Raw genomic sequence first — 20,687 nt, 5'->3', positions numbered from 1 at the left:
GGATTTTTTTAGCCAGTTTTTACCTTTGGCAACTGCAGGACATGCATTGGTCTCTCAAGCAAGACAAAAGCAAGTTTTGATAAGAATAGTGAGATATGCCCTGTGTGCTGTTGACACGAGCAGGGTCCGCTGCAGAGTCTTTACCACTAACTGTACATTTCTGGGGTCTTTCCACTGTGTGAATGCTCTTGGTTGTTAATGTTCTTGTGATGGACAGCTGAAAAGAATCATCAGTGACTGCAAGATCTTGGTTGCTACTAGTATTGCAACAGTCCTTTAAAAAGTATTTTAATTTTAGTACTAGTTTGTAGTTTACTGTAAAATTATTGTTGATTCTAATAGAATCTTTATCTACAGTACAGAGAATTGAAGCAGTCTCATGCAACCTGCAGTTGAGACATAAGAAAGGTAATTGTTCAATAGATATTCCAAGTAGTTGGCTTATACCAAATTGTAAAGAAAATAAGAATGGAAAGGATTTACTGTAAAAGAGAATTGAGAATACTCACACCATTCCTGATAGGTGTTTATCTAACCTGCTCCTGTACTTACAGCATGAAGCCCGGTGACTTACATGCCAACCATGCCAACTATATAAACTAACCATGCCAACTGTATGAACTAACAATCTGCATGCAGTGTTCACAATTTAAGAGTATGGAAAGGTTATTAAGGCCTGAGTGACAAAACAAAAGCATGCTGGCAGGAGTTCTGGAAATGCACCGATCCTGACATTAGCTGTATTGGCAGAGTCCTCCTGTGTTTTTCACTGCATCCACACAATGCTGGGTTTTGCTGGCAAGTTGCTCCCAATACCCTCATATGGTAAATGACATTTGGCAGTGTATTCCGAGGTTTTCTGTGTGGTATTTAGGGTGAGACTGTAGGTAGCTCTAAGGTTTTAGCCCCACAGATCTATATGTTCTGATTTACCCTTATGACTCTACATGTTGCTTTTCCATCTTGCTGACATTTTTCCTCTCGAAGCATACATGCTGCATCGATCAGCTATTTCCAGTATAGGGAAAGTGCCTATTGTGTGAAGATCTGAGGAGAAGTGGGTGAAGCTCTCCACTTCCACGTGCATTCATTGAGCGAATATGCCTGTGAAGCAACCATTTGGGGCCTGTGCTGTGAGCATTGAGTGGGAGGATGAAGCTTTGATGGGAATCTGGAATGATCTTTTGCAACTTCAGAATCTTTGGATGACAAAAAAGTGCCTTCCAAGAATTGTGTGTAAGCTATGACAACTCTGCAACATGTAAACACTAAGATGAGAGCAGCAGAGAAACGCTGTAGTTTTTCCCTGGAACTTTACCACCATGGAGTGCTATCAAGTGGTGCATTGTCAGTTTGGTGTCATCGTGAGAAAAAAAAGTAAATTATGAGGCAGGACATACTGTTTTGTTCTGAAATCCTACAGTTCTCTCAGAAGAGCTGCGTGTCCTCAAGTTCACAGCGACAGACTTACAATACACAGCAAGGACTTCCCACAGGGCAGTGTTCCAGACTGCAGGAGGGGAAAGGAGGTGGATTATCTACTCTCTGCACTGCAGAATCACAGATGCCTTTTCTGAAACAGCCACAGCAACATTAGGATAATCTCAGAGTAAAACTATCTAGCATAGACAAAGTCTGAGACAAGAAGCCTCAGGAATGAAAAATGAAGTAATTTATTTAACAAAGTGCTTTTCTGACATGAGAATTATCGAATTTGTCAGTGTAGTTGAGTATGAGAAGCCCAGATATTTCCTACAGCTTGATGAATCAGTATCTATGCTTAAAAAATTCTATTTTTTTTTCCTAAAATTAAAATGAATGTTACAGCATATTTTATGGACATGCATTCAATTAATTTAAAAGATTAGTTATTTACAATACTGAAGACAAGTGTCTTCACTGCCTAACTAGAGTGTAGGAACTAACATAAATTGCCCTGTGGAGACTGACATTTAATAAGTCCATTTCAAGAAGGACAGGACATTTCAATTTCTTGCTTATTCCGTGGTCTCTACTGGTATCTCTTGCTAGTGCATAGAGTGATAGTAACAAGTTGGGAACTATAGGTGCCTGCTGCTCAGAAAAGTGTTGAGACTACAAAATAAATTATGAAAGTGTACGGAACAACTGAGAGATTCACTACAGAGCTGGGCATGCATCAAACTTGTACACAAGGCAAAAAGTTCTTTGTTTTGAATTTCCTGAGACTATCAGTCCCATTTCACACAGGTCTCATCCGTGAACAGCAACAGTTTGATCATCTGATTTGGACAATGTTCAAAAACTGACCAGGAGTTAAGAATTTTCCACTGTAGTTCAAACCCCTTGTGAGACATCAGATTTCTTTGATCTCTTTGACTAATATGGAAAGCATCAATAGAACAGTGCTAAGGATGTAAAAAATAGGGTTTACTGAAACCATGCTGCTGCCATAATAGTAAATTACTGTGGGGGTTTTTTTGGTTTTGTTTTTTCTGTGTTTTTTTGAGGGGGGAGTTGATTTGTCTATTTGATTTGTGGGTGGGTTTTTTTTTGTTTTTGTTTTCCACGGGAATAAATCTGGATGTTTTTTATTATATTGAACAATGAAAATTAAGAATTTTGGGAGTTTGTTTAATAGTACAATGAACAATCATTAAGATCCATTTGATACACTTTTGAGGTAATATTTAACAGACAATAAAGAATCACACCACTGAAACTGTAGTATGATAAATATGATACCATACTGAGTCAAATGCCATGGGTTTTTTTCACAGATTTATTTACATGTATGATGACTGTCCACTTATCAATATTACAATGAGAGATGAGCCTAAATATTGCATGAAGGTCACACTTTTTTGAGCTTTTTACAATCTAGGAAACCTGCAGATGCATGATGACATATTTAAGTTGAATGGAATCAGTGCCACAGCAAATGTGTCGAACTGTTTATCTACCCTTGCTCCTTTCTCATTTCCCCAACAGATTTATGTAGATGGCTTTTAATAATGTGCTAGCTGACCATAGCTTTAGAAGAGTGGGGTATACAGAACTGGATGGATATAATTCCACTGCAGTCATGAGCTGTATCCAATAAATAATTTTAATAGATAAATGAAGTCTTATGATATATTCCTTGGGACTTGGGGAAGAAATAGAGGTGGGGCCCTGCATATAATTTCTTGCATGCAGTGTAGCTTGTGAACTTGGAAGTAATTTTCTCTAGCCTCTACCTAATGACTGTGCCTTCAGAAAGAGGGCCCCGAAAGATCTGCATCTGGAGAGAAAACATCTTTTTCCTGGAAGTGTCTCTTAAGGGTCTCCATTGTCTCTTGCATTGCCACAGGAGAAGTATGTGGCAAGAGGAACACTCAGTGTCCCAGTCACTCTGCAATGAGACAGATTTCGGGAGAGTGTCGTCTAATGGCTTGGTGACACTAGGAGGTGTTGTCCTGCTCTGTTTTTCCATTTATTTCTCAGCACACTCTGGCTGCTTCCCTTGCGTCAACTCTGCTGCTCAGCTCAGGTCACCTTCTCTCTGTGCTACTTCACTCACAGGCAGCTCGGCACAAAGAGTCCCTGCCCTTGCCTGTGCCTGGCTGTCCTGCTGCTGCAGAACTGGATAGGTACAGAGGCTGTCCAAACACCACGTTTAGGCAGTTCTCAGAGGAAGATAAGGAGGGTTTCTGTATCTCTGGTCTCTCTTGAGTCTCAGATTTCATTTGTAACTCTTAGAGCTTGCAGAGAATCTCAGCTTTATATGATTCTATGATCGTATATTTCTATGGTTCTCTGATTCTGTGGTTGATTCTATGATTCTATGGTTCTTTCGGACTTAGCTTGCCAAATTATTGTTTTTCTCTGAAAGAATTTAGACTGCTGCTATTTCCATTTTTTAACCAAATTATTCATGCCAATGCTGCCAATGTTTTTTGTTCCATGTATTGGGTGTTTCTTAAATCAATAATACTACTTTTAAGAAGTACTACATAATAAGAACCTCTTTTTGCTATGGGAGATGACTGTCCATCTTCTTGGGCAAGTCAGTGCTGGAGCAGATTGGGGAATTACTGAAAATCCAAAGGAACACTTCTGAAATGTTTTTATTCAGCCTCAGATGACCCCATTCAGTACTATTATAAGCTGGAATTAATTATTTTAAGTACAGTACCCATAATAAGGATTTCTGTCTTGTTTACTTTGCATATCCTTTAAATATGTCAACGTTGTTGATGGCAACATTTTTTTCAGTGATAGAAATATATTAGTGCCATATATTTTTTATTTGACAAATTTGAAACAGAAGAGACCTACACAATAAAATCTCAAGAGCTGGTAGGATTTATATGGTTAATCCCTATTTAAAAAAAAAATGAATCAATTAAGAAGCAATTTTGTGAAAGAACACTCAAGAAAAAAGGCATGTAAGTTAAAAAATTGGTCTAAGACTGCCTTGAACATCCACTTCAGCTGAATTGAGTGAAGGACAAGCCCTTACTCTGCCTTATTATATGTATGCGTGCGTACACACACATATGCATGTGTAAAGTTGCCCTGCTGGTAGTTAGGGGTCATTTAACAGAATGAAAGCAATTGAAATGAGTTTCCTCCAAACCAGAATCTGATACATTCCTGGGATGGTTCTTTCTGATATGTCAGGTTGAATCAATACAAAATAAACCTCTTTGCTTGGTCATTGCTACTCTGGTGCCTTTATATAACCTGTGGATAACTTAAATTGAACTTGAAACTCTTATTCCAAATGATCGTGGTTGTTACTGTTCTCAAGGCCTTTGTCACACAGGGCTGTGGAGGAATCATCATACAGTAAATTGTACTACTCTACTGAATAATAAGATTTAGCTTAATCGACACCAGCACCAGCCCTATTCTTTTTCTTTTTGTCTTAAAAGTATTCTAGATAAAAATCACCCAGCTGCCTTTTGCAGCTCTATTTTGTTTTCTGCTATGTTTTCTTAGACCAAAACTAAAAAGTGAAGTAGCTTTCTAAAGACATAATAATAAAAAAAAAGAGCTGAAAAAAACCTGTCTCCCTAGTTCCACAATTTCCTCCCCCCGGTAAAGCTTCAGGCCAGCAAACTTCCACGCCTGCCTGAACAACACAAACCTCCACACATTTCCTCTGGTTACATACAAAAATCTCCTTTCCTTGGGAAGTGCTCTGTGCTCAGGTGCCTCCTGGACAGTGCTCTGGCAGGCTCTCACCTACCCTTGCTTCTACCTTCCTGTCTAACCCTCTGCACTGTAACACCCTCCCTCTGCCCTAAAAAACTTTCTGAGTGAGATGTGACAGCCACAGGAAGAGGAATTTTTTAATCTATGCCCACAAACAACATTTTTAACAATGCATAGTTTGTAAGAAACTGTAATGAAGGAATGCTTGTTTTACCAGTGTTAAAAATAGGATTGATAAAAGCCGTCAAACAAAGTCACCAGTGGAGTCTTTTAGATAGTTTGTATTCTTTGCTTTTACGAAGTTACAAAATTACAAAATTTCATATGGAACCCTCTCTTAGATAATTTATCCCAGCAATTTTGGTCATATTTATAGCTGAATGACTGTTATTATTTCATATATTAATACAACTATAATTACATGTGTGGTACACATCTTATCTCCATGATCACTCTGTTCTTGAAACACTTTGCTTCCTTTCCCAATATAGTTAACACCAGTTGTGGCTAAACAGGCCATCATGGTTGTATATAACTTAGCCTGCAAGCACCAACTTTTCATGTGTATTTTCTGGTACTGTTTTCTTAGACCTTTGGGAAAGTAGACAGAGAACTCTTTGTTTCCATTACAGAATTAAACACTTAATGTCAATTTCTGTGTTCTTGGCCTCTCCTAGCTTCCTCTGCAAGACAAAATGGTATTCCCTCAAGTCCATTACAGTTTTCTTGGCAAACCTATGTGCTGCTAATACTGCTCTGTTAAGTCATGGGTTCTTGTTCACTGCATTCGTAGACCCCCAGGGCCAGGTACGGGCTCCTGCTCCGGCAGTGTGAATAGCTTGTAAAGTTGTCCTAAACAGGTACCTGAGGATTGCCTTGTCCTTATATCACTCACTCTTATGCTTACCCTCCCATCGCTTGGGGTCATGCTACAGCGCAAGTGACACCAGTAAGGATGTGGTTATCTCCTTCGGGGTACCAGTTTCAGGGACGTAGTTGTAGGCAGCCAGGATTTTAAGTAGCCCTGCTGTTTGTTATTGTAGGAGTTAACTAAGCCAGGGAGAATAGGGTTAAAAGATGGCACTAAAGACACTTCAGGGGTTACACTCTGTCAGATATACTCTATGGAGCACCTTTTAATTTTAAAGAAATAGGTTTTTATTTAACTTTGTAAGGATACAAAGTTGTGTGTATATATATATATATACATATATATATATGAAACATAATATCAATTCTGACAGGAGGAATGGACACGTTTCTATTTAATAACTAAACAAATTTCGACAAAGAAATGAAGTATTATCTTTAGTGATTTGCTTCTCATTCTGAAGCCTGTGCACATTGAAGGAAAAATAAAACCTTTCCATTAAAAACAAGTGAATGTCCAAGAATATCATGTTTAAGCACTACTAATTTTAAGAGCTTAGGGCTAGATAGGCTAAGGGTTTTAGACATGTAGAAAATAGGAACTTTAACACTTGACTTTAGGAGGATGTGAAGCTTCAAGCGTGGAATCCAGACCCTGAGTTACGTATTTGATCTCTGTAAGAAGTACACAGAGGTTCCTGAGAAAGCTGTTCTTAACAACATGTGCAGTTGCAATTAGCTAGTGCACCGGACAAAGTTCTGGTGAGAAATTTGCTTATTGTTAGGCATCACACCCATTTTCATGAAAACCTTTTTTTCAAAGTTTATGAACTTCTGAACAGAATCACAGAACATTTGAAAGTGGTTGGAAGTGACCTCAGGAGTTCATCAGGTCCACTGCCCCTGCTCAAGCAGGGTGACCTAGAACTAGTTGCCCAGGACTATGTTCAGGTGGCTTTTGTATATCTCCAGGAATAGAGACTCTGTAACATTTCTGGGTAACCTGTTTCATAGTTTGATGTCCTGGTTTTACTGGAATATAACCATTGGCATGTGCAAAGTATATTGCGTGTGCAATATAACCAAGGTGTGCAGGCTATTAGCAGTTTCAAGTGAGTTAGGAGCTTAAGGTGGGAGGGGTAAAAGCTGAGCAGCTGACCCAAGCCATCTTACAGGTGTATCCCATCCCATAAACATCATACTCATTATAAAGGGGGAAAGTTGGTGAAGTTGCAGGTTCTTTTCCTTCTCTTCCTGTTTCTCCTCCTCTCAAGGTTTACTATTCCTAGTGGGGATTGCTTATCATTCTGCTCCTGAGGACTACTTTCCTGGGTTTTGTGACCACTCTGCATTCAGTAGGCTGAGTGTAATTTTATGTTCTCTATATTAGTATTAATATTAGTTTTGCTCATCCATTAAACCTGTTCTTATTTCAACGCGCAGTTATCTTGTCCTTTTCCTCAATCCCCATTCTTGGTTGGAGAGGGATCATCAGGTGATAGAACAACTGCAATGTAGACACTTGGTCACCCTCAAAGGAAAAGAGTATTTTCATATATTCATATGGAGCCTCTACTGTTTTGATTTGTGACCACAGCCTCTTGAATAATTGGAATAGATGATATTACTCTTTCATAAGGGGATTTACAACTTAAAATACAGTAAAATCTTCAATTTCTTATATATTCAGCTGGAAGGAATTAATTTTTAAACTCCATATAAAACTCTTTTCTTAATTTTGAGATTCAGTGGTGGTGGTTTTTCTTGTATTGAAGGACTGCTACTCTGCAGGATATAAAGATTCATAAGTTTGAATAAGAGCTGAGGAAGAACATGCCTCTAGACCTACTGTTAGAAAATTCACTTAGACTGAAAAGATGTGTCTCAATATCTACTTTATGGACCATTTAGTCTAAATGCATAAACAGGTATGGGAAGAATAATTACAATTCATCCCCATGTTTAAGCAGGTATTGAACCTGAGTCTTCTACTGCTTCGGTAAGTGCTCTTGGAGTGCCTGCTGGGATTCATTGTTATTTCTTGCATGGCACTGTTTTTTTCTTGGAGTCAACAATAGGCCAGATGATTTTACTAGAGTAGTAACCCGCTGAGGCTAGTATGCACTGCTGCTCAGCCAGGCGTCTCGGCATACCTGGACTGCCAGTCTGCCTAGGTCAATTTTGATTCACTTGGAATCTGGGCAGAGCAAGCTCATCACAAGTGAAGGGAAGAGTGAATCACACCTCACCACAGTTACCTTGTATAGCCCTAGACAAAAATTGCCTACATCCAGTTGTATCTCCTTTTATAATAGAAGCACAAGTGATGCTCTGCTGTAGACGGTCAGACCTGAGCAATGGAGTAACTACCTGTGTTGTGGTACTGTCTTGAGTGCTTGTCTTGGAAAGGTACAGGGAGAGGTATAGCAGATGCTCAAGCGTGATGTAGAGCAACATTTTAACTCAGCACCCTACAGAAAGGAATCGGCTGTACCACCACCGACAAGAAGGCCACAGTAGGATGTACACCTCTGTTCTCTGGAAATCAAACATTCAGCTAGCTATCTGAAGTCATGAAAGAAGAGAATGCTTAGCTTACTATGGAAGAAGACTAACATTTTTTCTTAGTTTCCATTAAAGGTTCAACTAAGTGGGTCTACCTCTAACAGTTCTTTGTAAACTGGGTTTGGTAGACTTCTCTCTGTTATTCGGGTATGCACGGTTTTAGAATATCTCTACTAAGGCTTTACTCTTTATCCTAAAATTTAACTAAAGGTAACCATATAATGGTGTGGTCCTGAATTCTTTCTCTAATGTTCGTGTCTGTCAGTCAGTTAAATGTTCTGTCTGCATATAAAGGTGTCTGTATCCTAGTATAAATAAGGCTCTGTACAAAAATGCTTTGAATTTATGTGTGTTGGCTTCATTTGCAGCATATTGCTCTGTGTTAGTCTTTCTGTCTTTAAAGCAGATTTTTGCCTTTCTGTCTACTGTTCTGTCTACTGAGCTCACCGTCTGGTATTTGAATATTACCTAAATAAATGAATTCATGTTCTGTTGTGCTCAAATACACTGTGTTCATACAAAGTTTGAAACTAGGAGAAAAGAAGTGTTTCATCAATTGCACAAAAGTTGCTGTTAATACTCTACGGTAGCTAGTTTTTGGTGTTTGGTAAAATTTGATTATATTATATGCTTTATGATCAATATAATATATGCACTGTATTTTTTTAAAAATAAAACTTCTCCTGTGAATACTGAATTTCTTGTAATGTAAAAACACACAAAAAGTCACAACACTTGTGAATGTTCTGCATGCTCATGAAGAACTACAATAATTAACTTAAGCTCTGATAGCTGGAATCAGCTAGCGATGACAAAACAGGGCTTCCAAACTGAGTCTTGTCAAAGAAAAGGAACAGAGAAATGAAGCTTATACTGTAACTGTCATGTTGTCAAAACCTACAGCATTGATTTTTTCTGTCTCTATATTGTGCCATGAAATCCTCCCAGAGATAATCATCTTAATTATATTGGTCTTTTGGGAATGCCAATAAAGTTAGATGATAATGGACTGTGAGATGAGCAGAGGCAGCTATAAGACTTGCATGGACTTTTTCCAAATTCTCTTTCTTCAAGAGAACAAAACACAGGTAGCATGACTCTCTCTCTCTCTCCCTAGTAATACCCTCCGAGTCTTCTTTCTCTTTGATGCCTGTACATTCCTCAGCATGCACATCCCTTGTTTTTTCATAAACGCTACAAAAGAATTCTTCACAGAATTCTTCTGCAAGACATGTTTTTTGTGAAAAGGAAGTGTTAAAAATCCCTCAGAAGGATACGGTTTTTAGCTGAAAGTGTAAATCTGGTTTGGTTCTGAAGATTAGTGCATTCCAGAAGACCTTTTTCTGACGGTGTGTTTGATCTATAGGCAATTTATATTCCACCTCTAGGAATGCCTGCCTAAATATAAACATATATATTTTTTTCCATCTTTAGGTATTTTGTTTGTTTGTTTTTTAAATGTGAACATTTAATGCAAAATAAGGCATGACATCCAATACCCTGAATTCTTTAAATGGTGGCCAGAAGAACCTCTCTTACAGATGTACTCCGTTGGCTCTACAGTTAAAGTTTGATGCAGTCTGCTAGAAATTTGGCCGTGATCTACAAAACTGCAGCTGGCTACTTGGGTTACGTTTAGCAGCAAATTATATGAGATAGCTTGATATTATTTGTTTATAAATGAATACCAGTGAGGCAACATCAGTTGACAATTGCACAGGTACACACATCTGTAGCATTCTAATAACCAGATTTCACAGACACCAATGTAACTATTAACTGCCATGTTGTGATTATCTGTCGTGTTAGTGATTATCTTGTTTGTTTCAGATGAGTAAAGGCTGAAACATTGACCTTTAACTATCTTAAGTATATCAAACTGGGCTACTTTAATACTGATTATTAAAATATACAGATATGCCACCCTTTTTCTTCCTGTCTTCTCCTCTGAAAATACTTGATTGGTCTTGCAGCTATATAAATACCTGTGGTATTTGTGTAAGGCTGCTTGAAAATTCAAGTTTGTGTGATATACTCCTGCACAGGTTATAATTTCTTATTTTTGTTAATGTGTTGTCATTAATTTGATGTCAAATATATAACTGAATAGAAGAGACTGTCTTGAGTAGTTGAAATAAAGAGTAAATTTGATGAAGGTTTTACCCCTAAGTGTGTTGTAAGAGAAATTTGATATGATATACAGTCTTATGAGACAGTGTTTCTTGAATACATAATCAGATTTTCTGAAAAGAGCTACCTTGTCAGTACTTCTACCTTTTGCCTCACTGGAAGAAGAGAAATCACTTTTATTTTATCTCAAGTGACCCAGAGGCAAAACATTCCTTGATCATCATTGATCCTAGTGCTGAACTTCATGAAACTTATATGCAATCCCAGAAAATGTGTTAGAAATTTACTTTGGAGAATCTATTAAACTTGTGAGAGTGGCAGGTTCCCAAGTTTAATTTACGGTTTGCAGAAATATGGGATATTCATTATCACCCTTTTTCTACTGTTAAGAGTTACACATGTGTAGAGTGAATTTACCATTTAGTCCATGCAGTTGGTAGGGTCAACACTGAATAATCATGTGAAATATATATCTCGAACTACTTTTGTTTTAAATGTGAATCCTAGACAGCAGAACTGATAACAATGTCTTTTTCATCCTGCCTTTCCCCCCCCTCTTTAGATCACATGGTGTGTGTATGTACGTATGTGCATGTGTGTATTTGTACAAGTTTATATGCCACTGTTCTCAAATATATTATTTCTGGCAGTGCTATGAAAGGGTGATTGGACAGAAAAAGTGCTCAGGAGCCTCTAATAGATTTCAATCCAGTCTGCCTGCTGCTCTGTTTTGCACTGAGTCGAGTATTTTTTTAAGCTGATAATTGAAAACCTATCTTGTTCTTACAGAATGGCTTTGCTGTTGTAAGGCCCCCAGGCCATCATGCTGAAGAATCAACAGCCATGTAAGTACCAGGGAATATTGCCCATCTTGGAGCACTAAGGTTACTGGCAATCACCTGTGTTGTGCATGTCTCTGAAGAACTGTAATTGTTAGCAGATGACTGAAAAGGCTTTCTAGGTACTCCCAGAAGCAGATTTATGGCCTCAGAGATCATATAGCATTTTTTAAAATGCTCTGAACATTATTTATAGCTGTTTTCCTGACTGATTTGCTTTCTTATTTCTGTTCTTCTCTATTCCACAGGGGGTTCTGCTTTTTTAATTCGATTGCAATTACTGCCAAATACTTGAGAGACAAGCTAAATATAGGCAAGATATTGATTGTAGATCTGGTATGTATTCTTGGCAAGCATTGCACTTTCAGTGCATCCAGATAAAAGATAATGAATTTGTATTTACATGTCAGACTTTCCTGCTTTTAATACCTACAAGTAATAAAGGTGTGCATTTCCTCTGATTTTGGGAACTCATTAAAGCCAGGATGGCAGGACTGAAGCCATAAACATCTATGTTTCACTTTAATGGTGTTAACTGCAATTTAATGAGAAGAAGGCACAGATCAGGGCAACTTTTATGGTCCTTAAATGAATTGATACTTCCACTGTTAAAATAACCCTACAGAACCCAAGTTTACTTTTCTCTACAGAATACAAACTTTAAATAGTCAGATGTGCTTTAAAGAATGTTGTTGCTTTGGTAACCGAATTGGCCGCTTCCCTCGGCTAGCAATGATTCAACTTGTTGTGTAACTTCAATATTATTAAACAAATCAACAGGTCATTCCCTCTAAGAAATTTTCAAGCCATGGATGCCAGCTTTTGATGGTTCCCTGAAGGAAAGCTACGTGATTAAAAATCCACTTCATTGGATTAGTCTTGTATTTTAATAGAAGGCATTCTTACACAATACTTAATATGTTTAACGAATGGATTATTTAAATGCAGATGGCATTTGGCATGTTGTCTGTATTATTTTCATGAATAATGAATTGGAGCTCTGCCTTGCACTTAAAGGATCAGCCTAGTGCATGGACTAAGGAAAGTTAAATGCTGATTTATGAGCACCATTTTTGTTTTCCTACAGTTCATGAGGAGGTGTAATAGGGTGTCTGACAAAGCATAGACAGGAAATGAACCCTGGCATCAAAACCTAACCTGTTACATCTGCACTTAATTAATTTTTGCAGGTGATAAAAGATTTAAAGACAAAATATGTTAAGGGGGTTTTGAAGTGCAGGGCTTAATAGTCTAAATCTTGTTCATATCTGCACTCATAATTAAATCTTATTGTGAAGTCATGGCCTTACCATCTAGCACTTTTGTTCAGCTAAACATGCGTGCTGGCTGTTGAAGAGAAGCAGAGAAGGGGAGAGTGTGGGAGAAGGAATGGCAAGTGAAAAATGGGTGGTAGACTAAGTATATGGCTAGGTTAAATATTCTTAGAACGTTTTTCAAATATTTCTCAAAGTGTCCTGCTACCACTTAGAAACAATTATAAATTGGAAGAAGCCGGTGTGTTTTAAAAATTTACTTCCACCGTATGTTGCATCAGTTTGCTGACTTGAATCTTACAGTTCATTGAGTTTTACTGCTGTAAGTGCTGGCCGAAAGTGAACTCTATGCTTATTCTTGTTTTTTAATAAGAAAAGCCTATTCAAAGTTTGCCTTTTATGAATATTTTTAAGTGTGTTTTTGACAGGAAGTGTTACATTTGCCTTGTTGGGAAAAGAAATCACTTCCATTTGACCACCTTAGCCAATAAGCACTTAGGAATTCAGCTTCAATTTTTCAAGGCAAGGTTAAATGTGCAAATAATTACCTGTGCAAATGATTACCTGTGATGATGCCTATCCTTACCCATGAAAGTAGATAGGGAATGCTCAGCCTCCCTCTGACTCTATCCCATTGGCCAGAATAACTCACCTGTTGAAAAGGGAGAAATATATAGCTGACACAGTTTTCTTCAGTCCCTAGTCTGCTTCGTGGTCAGTGCGCTGATGTACAAAAATTTGTATGGAAAATCTCTTAAGTATGTAAACTATGGGTAAATCACAGTCCAAACCAAATGAATGAGCAAGTTAATAGTAATGTCTTTATGCCCACCGACAGAGAGTTTTAGGCATCTGAAGGAAAGAATGGAATTACGGATGTTAAACTTTAAATTAACCTTTAAGACTATATTTTGATAGTGACTAGCACAGCAGGGCCCCATGCAAGTTGGCTGCTGTACATGTTACTACTATGTAAATACTAAAAAGTGATATTAAGTCCCACACGTTTAACTGTACTCTAGTTACAAGTTTATTCTTCATAGTTGGTACATATGTTCATATATATTCCTTTTTAATTTTTAGTCTTCATTTATTTGTACACTAAAATAAAAGACCTCTCTGTCAGCTTTTCTTTTCTTATTCTTCCATTTGAATAAATCTCCATCTTCTAACTGACTAATATACCCTGAATACATTTGATCTTCTAAAGGCAGAATATTAACACATTTCCCGCACTGTAACATCCGTAGTTTTAAACAACACATTCCTTTGTCTAACCAGAGGCATTGTTGCTCTTCAAAATCCTTGGTGGAATTGAAGTTTAGAAAAGAAATCTAGCTTTGAGATTTGAATAATTTTTTTTTTTTTTTAAAAAAGAACTCTCTATACCCACTTAACATTTTTTCTTCTCATTTAAAAACTGTCACATCAAAAACTGTCACATCTAAAGCCCAAATACACATGGAAAAGAAAACCTAAGGAAAATCACAAAATTATGTTTTTAGTGCTAGTCTCTGCAGATCTGTCTATATGGCCAACATAGGTTCTCAGGTTGTTGCAATCCTGATTCCAAGATCATCCACACTTGCATGTATGTTAGCATGTTCTGGGTCTGTTCTGGAATAAACCAATTAATTCTGTCACAGTTAGAAGACTGAATGGGTTTCTGGGGTTAATCTGCATGCCAGATTTTACTTCATTTGCCACTCAGAGCCCTCTGACTCTACGCTGGCTGCCTTCAAATCTCCAACACCCTCACACCAGCGCATGCTCCCTCGCACCTCCTACGTGTTGCATTTAACCTTGGCATTAAGTCACAGTTGAGCTGTAACTGCAGTCTCAGGGTGTTTCAAGTACTTTCAGCTGAGAAAAGTGACCATTATAGTATTATGCCACAGATGTTGCAGAGGAGGTCCAAGTCAAGCAAAATGCAGTACAAGTAAGACTCAATCAATGTAGCGAGTCCTGAACAATGTGGGTGAGAGTTGTGGGCTACATCAGCTGGCAAAAAGCGCAAGCAATGGGCAGTGCTTGCTGTGTCATTGGCGATGTCCGCCTAATTTGACCCTTTCCAGAGTGTGGCCACCCTGCGGAAAATGTGATCTTTGTTTCTCTGACACTAAATTTGGTATAGACTTCATAGCACTTGTAAAATAAATACAGCCTGAATGAGAGCGTTGCTGTTCAGAGTGCTTTTCTGTCCTCCTGAATTATCTCTTTAAATCAGAAATTTCAAAGTGGTGTATTAAAGGAGAAGAATCAATAATATCTATAATTTTTCAGCTTCTTATTTATGCTAGTGGAGAAACTTAAAAAAAGTCTCAGAATTATGTTACTGAAAGGCAAGTGGGTTTTCCATTTTCACTTGTAAAATTTCTTGTGTGTCTAATCACATAGTACAATAGTGGAGCTGTGAAAACAGAACTAAAAAAGAGGAAAAGCCCACATCATCAGCCTTTATTATCTAATGTCAGCATTTCTTTCTCAGTATTTTATTTAATGACAGAATTTCTTTTCACTGGCGTTATATAATGTTTGAAATATGGAGACTGGCCAAGGTCACTTCTTGATTGTGGAAGGCACCATCCTATCTGCCAGATGATTTAATAGCTAATGAGATCATATTCCTATGTCTTCAACTGTTGCCGTCATGATTTTGCAAAAATGAAGTATGAAGTCCTTTCCGCATCTGGCATCTCTTTTGATGTGGATCTAACTGCTGAGGGACTGCTAACTGAACTGAATGTTTCAAGAAAGCCAATTTACTCAGCTGGTCGCAGAGCCTTTGACCTCAATAGTGGAACTTGGCAAATCAATGAATACACTTATGTTTAGTGTTCTGTCAAGAATTGTGAAAAAGCTCTGTAAACCATAGATCCTTCTGCAAAATACTAGTTTGTAGTTTAAACATTAGTCTTTCTTCAGAGGCCAATGAGGCTAGTTAATTAAGCCTGAGGGGTTATGAACTGTTGGCAGTTAATAAGTCATAAAATTCCTCCATAAAACAGGATGCTAGATTCCATCACTGAGGCAAGGAGTACAAAGAGCCGGTGTATAAATATCTAATTGTACAAAAGGACTGGGATTTCTCAATGACTGCTCATCTGGAGTCTCCAGGGCACGCTCGCTATGGTTTCCTGATTTTTAGAAGCCAGTTTAAAAAATGAGTGCATTAAAGAGTAATTTGCCTGAAAGTTCAGGAAGTATGGGGTGGTGAAGGGAGGGGGAAAGGGTAAGACAAAAGGAGGGCAGGGGAGAGGGAGAGAAGTGGAGGGGGGGGTAAAAGAAAGCAGAGCTGAGCTCTCTACACTGAGTTGGACATTATTACATTTGTCATCTGTTTTCTTTCTCCTTTAGGATGTTCACCATGGCAACGGTACACAGCAGGCTTTTTATGCTGACCCCAGCATCCTGTATGTTTCCCTCCATCGCTATGATGAAGGCAACTTCTTCCCCGGCAGTGGAGCCCCAAATGAGGTTAGGTTTATTTCTTTAGAGCCCCATTTTTATTTGTATCTTTCAGATAATTGCGTTGCATGATTACCCCTAATTTTCTTGTCCTTCTCGGGTTCTTTAAATTATACCAGATTACCAAATTGTCCACTGGGAACAGGGGACCAGTGGAGAACAAGTGCATAACCCAGAGCAGTCCTTGTCAAACAAGGCTGATCTGACATGTTGTTTGATGTTTGTTTCCAAAGCACACTTGAGAAATTTTTCTTTTTTTTTTTTTCACCTCACATTTTTCCTCCTCGTTTTTCCTCCTCTTCACTCCTTTTGGCATTTTATTCATATTTTTCAGGTTGGAAGTGGCCCTGGTGAAGGGTATAACATAAATATTGCTTGGACAGGTGGCTTGGATCCTCCTATGGGTGATGTTGAGTATCTCACAGCCTTCAGGTTGGTATTTTTTTCTTTTAAAGTTATGAAAACTAGTTGTAGAACATAAGCACATGAATAAGACCTAATGTAATCTACAAGACAATGATCCATGGTGAAACTAATTCCTACTATCCCAGTATACAAAAGCTTAGTAAATAATAAAAAACAGGTAGTTTAATTCTTGTGATCATCCACTCAGAATCAAAAATAAAGTCTAATGATTTAATGAGTCACTCATTTCACCATTATTACACTATACCAGTAAAATGACTTTGAGCTTGCTGACTTCTCTACCTACAGAATTTAAATATAAGCACTTATACCAGGCAGAAGGAAATTACTGTTCACATTGATTGCAGTTACATGCAAATAGAGCAGATAGAAAGAAAGATGAATTATGGTGCAAATCCAGCATTCCCCATTCCCTTAGAAGTCTTACTGTGATGCTCATAGATTTGACCAACTGGCTTTTGCCATGAATTGCTGTAAAGTGTAATTTACTTAAAAGTAAATAACTGTGAAATGTCTCAGTAAGAGTGATAGGAAATGTTGCATACTGTATTTTTCTTTCCTTTCAATAGCTCATTCTAAATGAAATTTTATTCTTTCTTAGGTGATGCATCATAATCCTTAGTCTTATTTTCAGGGGGCCAGAGGAGATAAAACCACTTTAAAACTCACTCTTTTAGACTTTCAGTACTCCGGTCTTACATAAATCATTTCTTTTCACGCTAAAGCAGTGCAGTGGAAGGGTTTAGTGGGCACTCACCGCTCGAAATTGGGCAAATGATAGGTGTTTGAAAAGAAGTTTCATTTAGTGGAAACTAATATGCAAGAAATGCAATGAGACAACTAATGCGTATCTCCAATCACTTTTAAGACTTATTTTGAAATAGTGCATTTATCTTCTATAGCTTTTTGATTATAGTCTGTTGAAAATACATCAGAAAAATTATAAAATTATTTTCTTTGTTTTCTTCTTCTTTTTTTTTCCTGAAACACTCCTATGCAGTCCATGAGATAATATGCAGAGGACATCATAACACACCTGAATTAAAAGTCTGAGTTCTAGACACAGAAATAGCCTTACACATTCATGATATGACACTGTTATGGTGTACAAGGTTTTAATTTAATTTACAACATTTGCCTGCATTTAAAAAGAGTCTATACAAATAGTCAGTGGCAGGTCCTAAATTTTCTACAACTCAGTATTGCCTCAAGCTCTTTCCAACATCTGTCTTATTCTTTGAAGAGACTTAATGGAAGTTAAGAGACTGGACGGTTCAGCTCTCAGGTATTAATGTCTGATACCTGGTAAGATCACCCTAAATTTCTCACTTTGCGTCCAACGTGCCCTAGTAATGATATAGGTAATGTGGCCCTCTAACACTGAAGAGAATGGTGGTCACAGCTTATTGAACAAAAGACTCATGTAACTGAGACTGCACATGTAATTTCTACCCATGTTATTCTGACAACAAATACCTGGGCTTGATAATACCTTTTCACAGAATCGTTGAGGCTGGAAAAGACCTCTGAGATTGTCAAGTCCAGCCCATGTCCCAACACCACCAAGTTGGCCAAACATGGCACTAAGTGCCACATCCAGCCTCTCCTTAAACACCTCCAGGGTCAGTGACTCCCACTTCCCATGTATTTTCAAATGTGCACTTTGCAGTTCTAGTTTAAGGCATACTAGCAAATAGCTCAGAGCAGCTAATATTGCTGCTGTACCTATCACTCTACATCAGAGTTAAAGGCAATTGCAATCTCTGTGCTTGAGCAAAGCAGCATCCAGGAAAATAATTCATGTAAGATACTACACACTGAGTAATCATTTGCAGACGTACCAATCAAATGCTTAATTATATATATTTATATGTATTTTAATGCAGATAAACTGCAAAGTGAAGTTTGGGATATCTCTTTAAAGAATTGCTGAAAGTGCAAAATTTAATGCTGCTGTTCTAAATGCATCCATTTAACCCTGCTATTAATGTTGTAATTAACATGAAAGCTATACATTGTGTTAAAAAGTTAGTTGCTTTTATTTTTTGTAAGAAATATAGTGCTGTTGGCTGATTAAAATAGATACTGCTGTTTTCGTTTTCTCTAAAAGAGTAGGAATGACAGGAAATATTTCCCTATACCCTGAGCTCCTTTTTGCCTGGGCAGTCTTTGTGCCCTCTGTAGGACTTATTGATATGGATTTGATATGGCAGTCTTGAATGGGGAGCAATGAAGCAAACAGCATGGAACTTCGAAGGGCAAATACAAAAAATCTGTAAATTACATGCGATAGACCAGGTAGCTATTTCCTAGGGATCTGGCTTGAATGGTAGCAGAATTTACAATTCCTAGTAAAGTGATACTTAATCTGCAGACCGGAATCTATCCTTGCTATTATCCAAAATGTCACACATGATGTAGCCTATGTTCTCAATTTGGTCAGGACAGAATTGTGGGATGGTAGTCAGAAAAGAGAGATCCACAGTTCAGTCCTTTAGCCGTAGATTGAAGGGAAGTTACAGTCTTGGAGAAAATCAATGGAAGACTTGCTAAAAATCTTCAACAAGTCAGTTGTTGTTCTGGAGTTTTGACCTGCAGCAGGTCAGTTTTTAAGAAAATAAGGTTTTGTAGTTATGAAAATGGACTTGATTTTTTTTTTCTAATAAATATATTTGAGTCAGTTACAGAAAAAATCCTAATTAAGGAGTGGGGAAAATGTTGGGCATCCTCAATTTTAAGAGAAAAAGAAGGGACAAAGTAGAGAGATTTTCTGTTCATACCTACTCCCCAGTAGACAGAGAGCTTATGCAGTACTCAATCCGTAGCGAAGGCAGGAGAGGGTGAAGGTCCTCCTCCAAGGTGTGAATAAGTTTGCAAATGGGTGGAGGCTGTGCAGAGAGAAGCTGAGGCTTCCTGCTTTCTGTCTGCCTGCAGAGTCTAATCCTTTGAGTTCTTAGGAGCTGAGAAATTTGCATTGAAATCATCTAAAGCTCCCTAGGGGGTACACATAACCTCCACTTTCTCACCATCAGAGACATAGTTTCTTCCTAGAATTGCACCAAGCACATATTTCAAGTGTCAGCAGCTGTCACACTAAGTAGCTTGTTACTACTTGACTGACTGTCAAATTTCACAGCAGAGGTCCTTCTGAATGATAATGTCTACAGAAATAGAGACCAAGGCTTTTTTCTAGAGTTTTACCCATAATCATATGATGACATATCTGATATCAGGTATATTTTTCTTTGGCTAGAATCTATTTGCAGAACAGCAGAAGCATTTACACACACCTGAACGTACATGCAGGTAGCTGAATATTGGTTATTTTTTCACTGCATAAGTCACTAGATAAACTAATTTTAAATAAATCTTGTTGGATCTGAGTGAGATTTCACCTTACTCTTCCTCCAGGCTCTTTGACAAAATAGTTCTATTTCTTCAGGTAAAAATAACTTTCTTGTGTAAAAATGGAGAAAATTTGAAGATGACTTAGATGCCTAACACAGACTAATCACTTCAAAGACATGCTGAGTGAGTGGCTCCAATAGAATTCTAGTGGAACAGGGAAAATTGTGATGCTGGTTTGTGTCTGCCATTTTGATTTCAGCGCTACATGAAGAGTCTTCGCTGTATTTCTAAACTAATTCTTTCTCATGCAAAATCAAATTTAAATGGATGTAGCCAGTTTGAAGATGAAGACTGCACTTTCATGTATGAAAGAATATGTTTTCCTTTCCCTTCTTTACCATTTCTACTAAGAAAGTACATTTGCTCATGTTGACTACAAGGAAGTAGTAGAAAACGTAAGACAAAAGTAGAATGGAAAAAAAGTGCAATAATCAAATCACTCTACCTTTTCATTTTGCCAGAAAAGTTTTGTTTCATGTTTACCATAGTTAAGCAACTGGTCTAGATACAAATATCCTTGAAAGAG

General features: G+C 37.7%; 1 protein-coding gene across 1 annotated transcript in view; it reads left to right on the top strand.

Moving 5' to 3' along the window:
* The first annotated feature begins 1,100 nt into the window (after nucleotides 1-1,100).
* Nucleotides 1,101-20,687, top strand: part of LOC104278637 (histone deacetylase 5-like) — a 107,585-nt gene continuing 87,998 nt past the window's right edge. Inside the window, exons 1-5 of the mRNA XM_009875664.1 lie at nucleotides 1,101-1,232; nucleotides 11,536-11,591; nucleotides 11,834-11,921; nucleotides 16,217-16,336; nucleotides 16,662-16,759. Coding sequence (XP_009873966.1) covers nucleotides 1,101-1,232; nucleotides 11,536-11,591; nucleotides 11,834-11,921; nucleotides 16,217-16,336; nucleotides 16,662-16,759 — 494 coding nt within the window. The remainder of the gene's footprint in view (nucleotides 1,233-11,535; nucleotides 11,592-11,833; nucleotides 11,922-16,216; nucleotides 16,337-16,661; nucleotides 16,760-20,687) is intronic.

The sequence above is a fragment of the Apaloderma vittatum genome, unplaced genomic scaffold, assembly GCF_000703405.1.
Source record: "Apaloderma vittatum isolate BGI_N311 unplaced genomic scaffold, ASM70340v1 scaffold21028, whole genome shotgun sequence".
NCBI classification, from domain to species: Eukaryota; Metazoa; Chordata; class Aves; order Trogoniformes; family Trogonidae; genus Apaloderma; species Apaloderma vittatum.
Note: the sequence above shows the minus strand (reverse complement) of the source record. Positions and strands in the feature narration are given on the sequence as shown.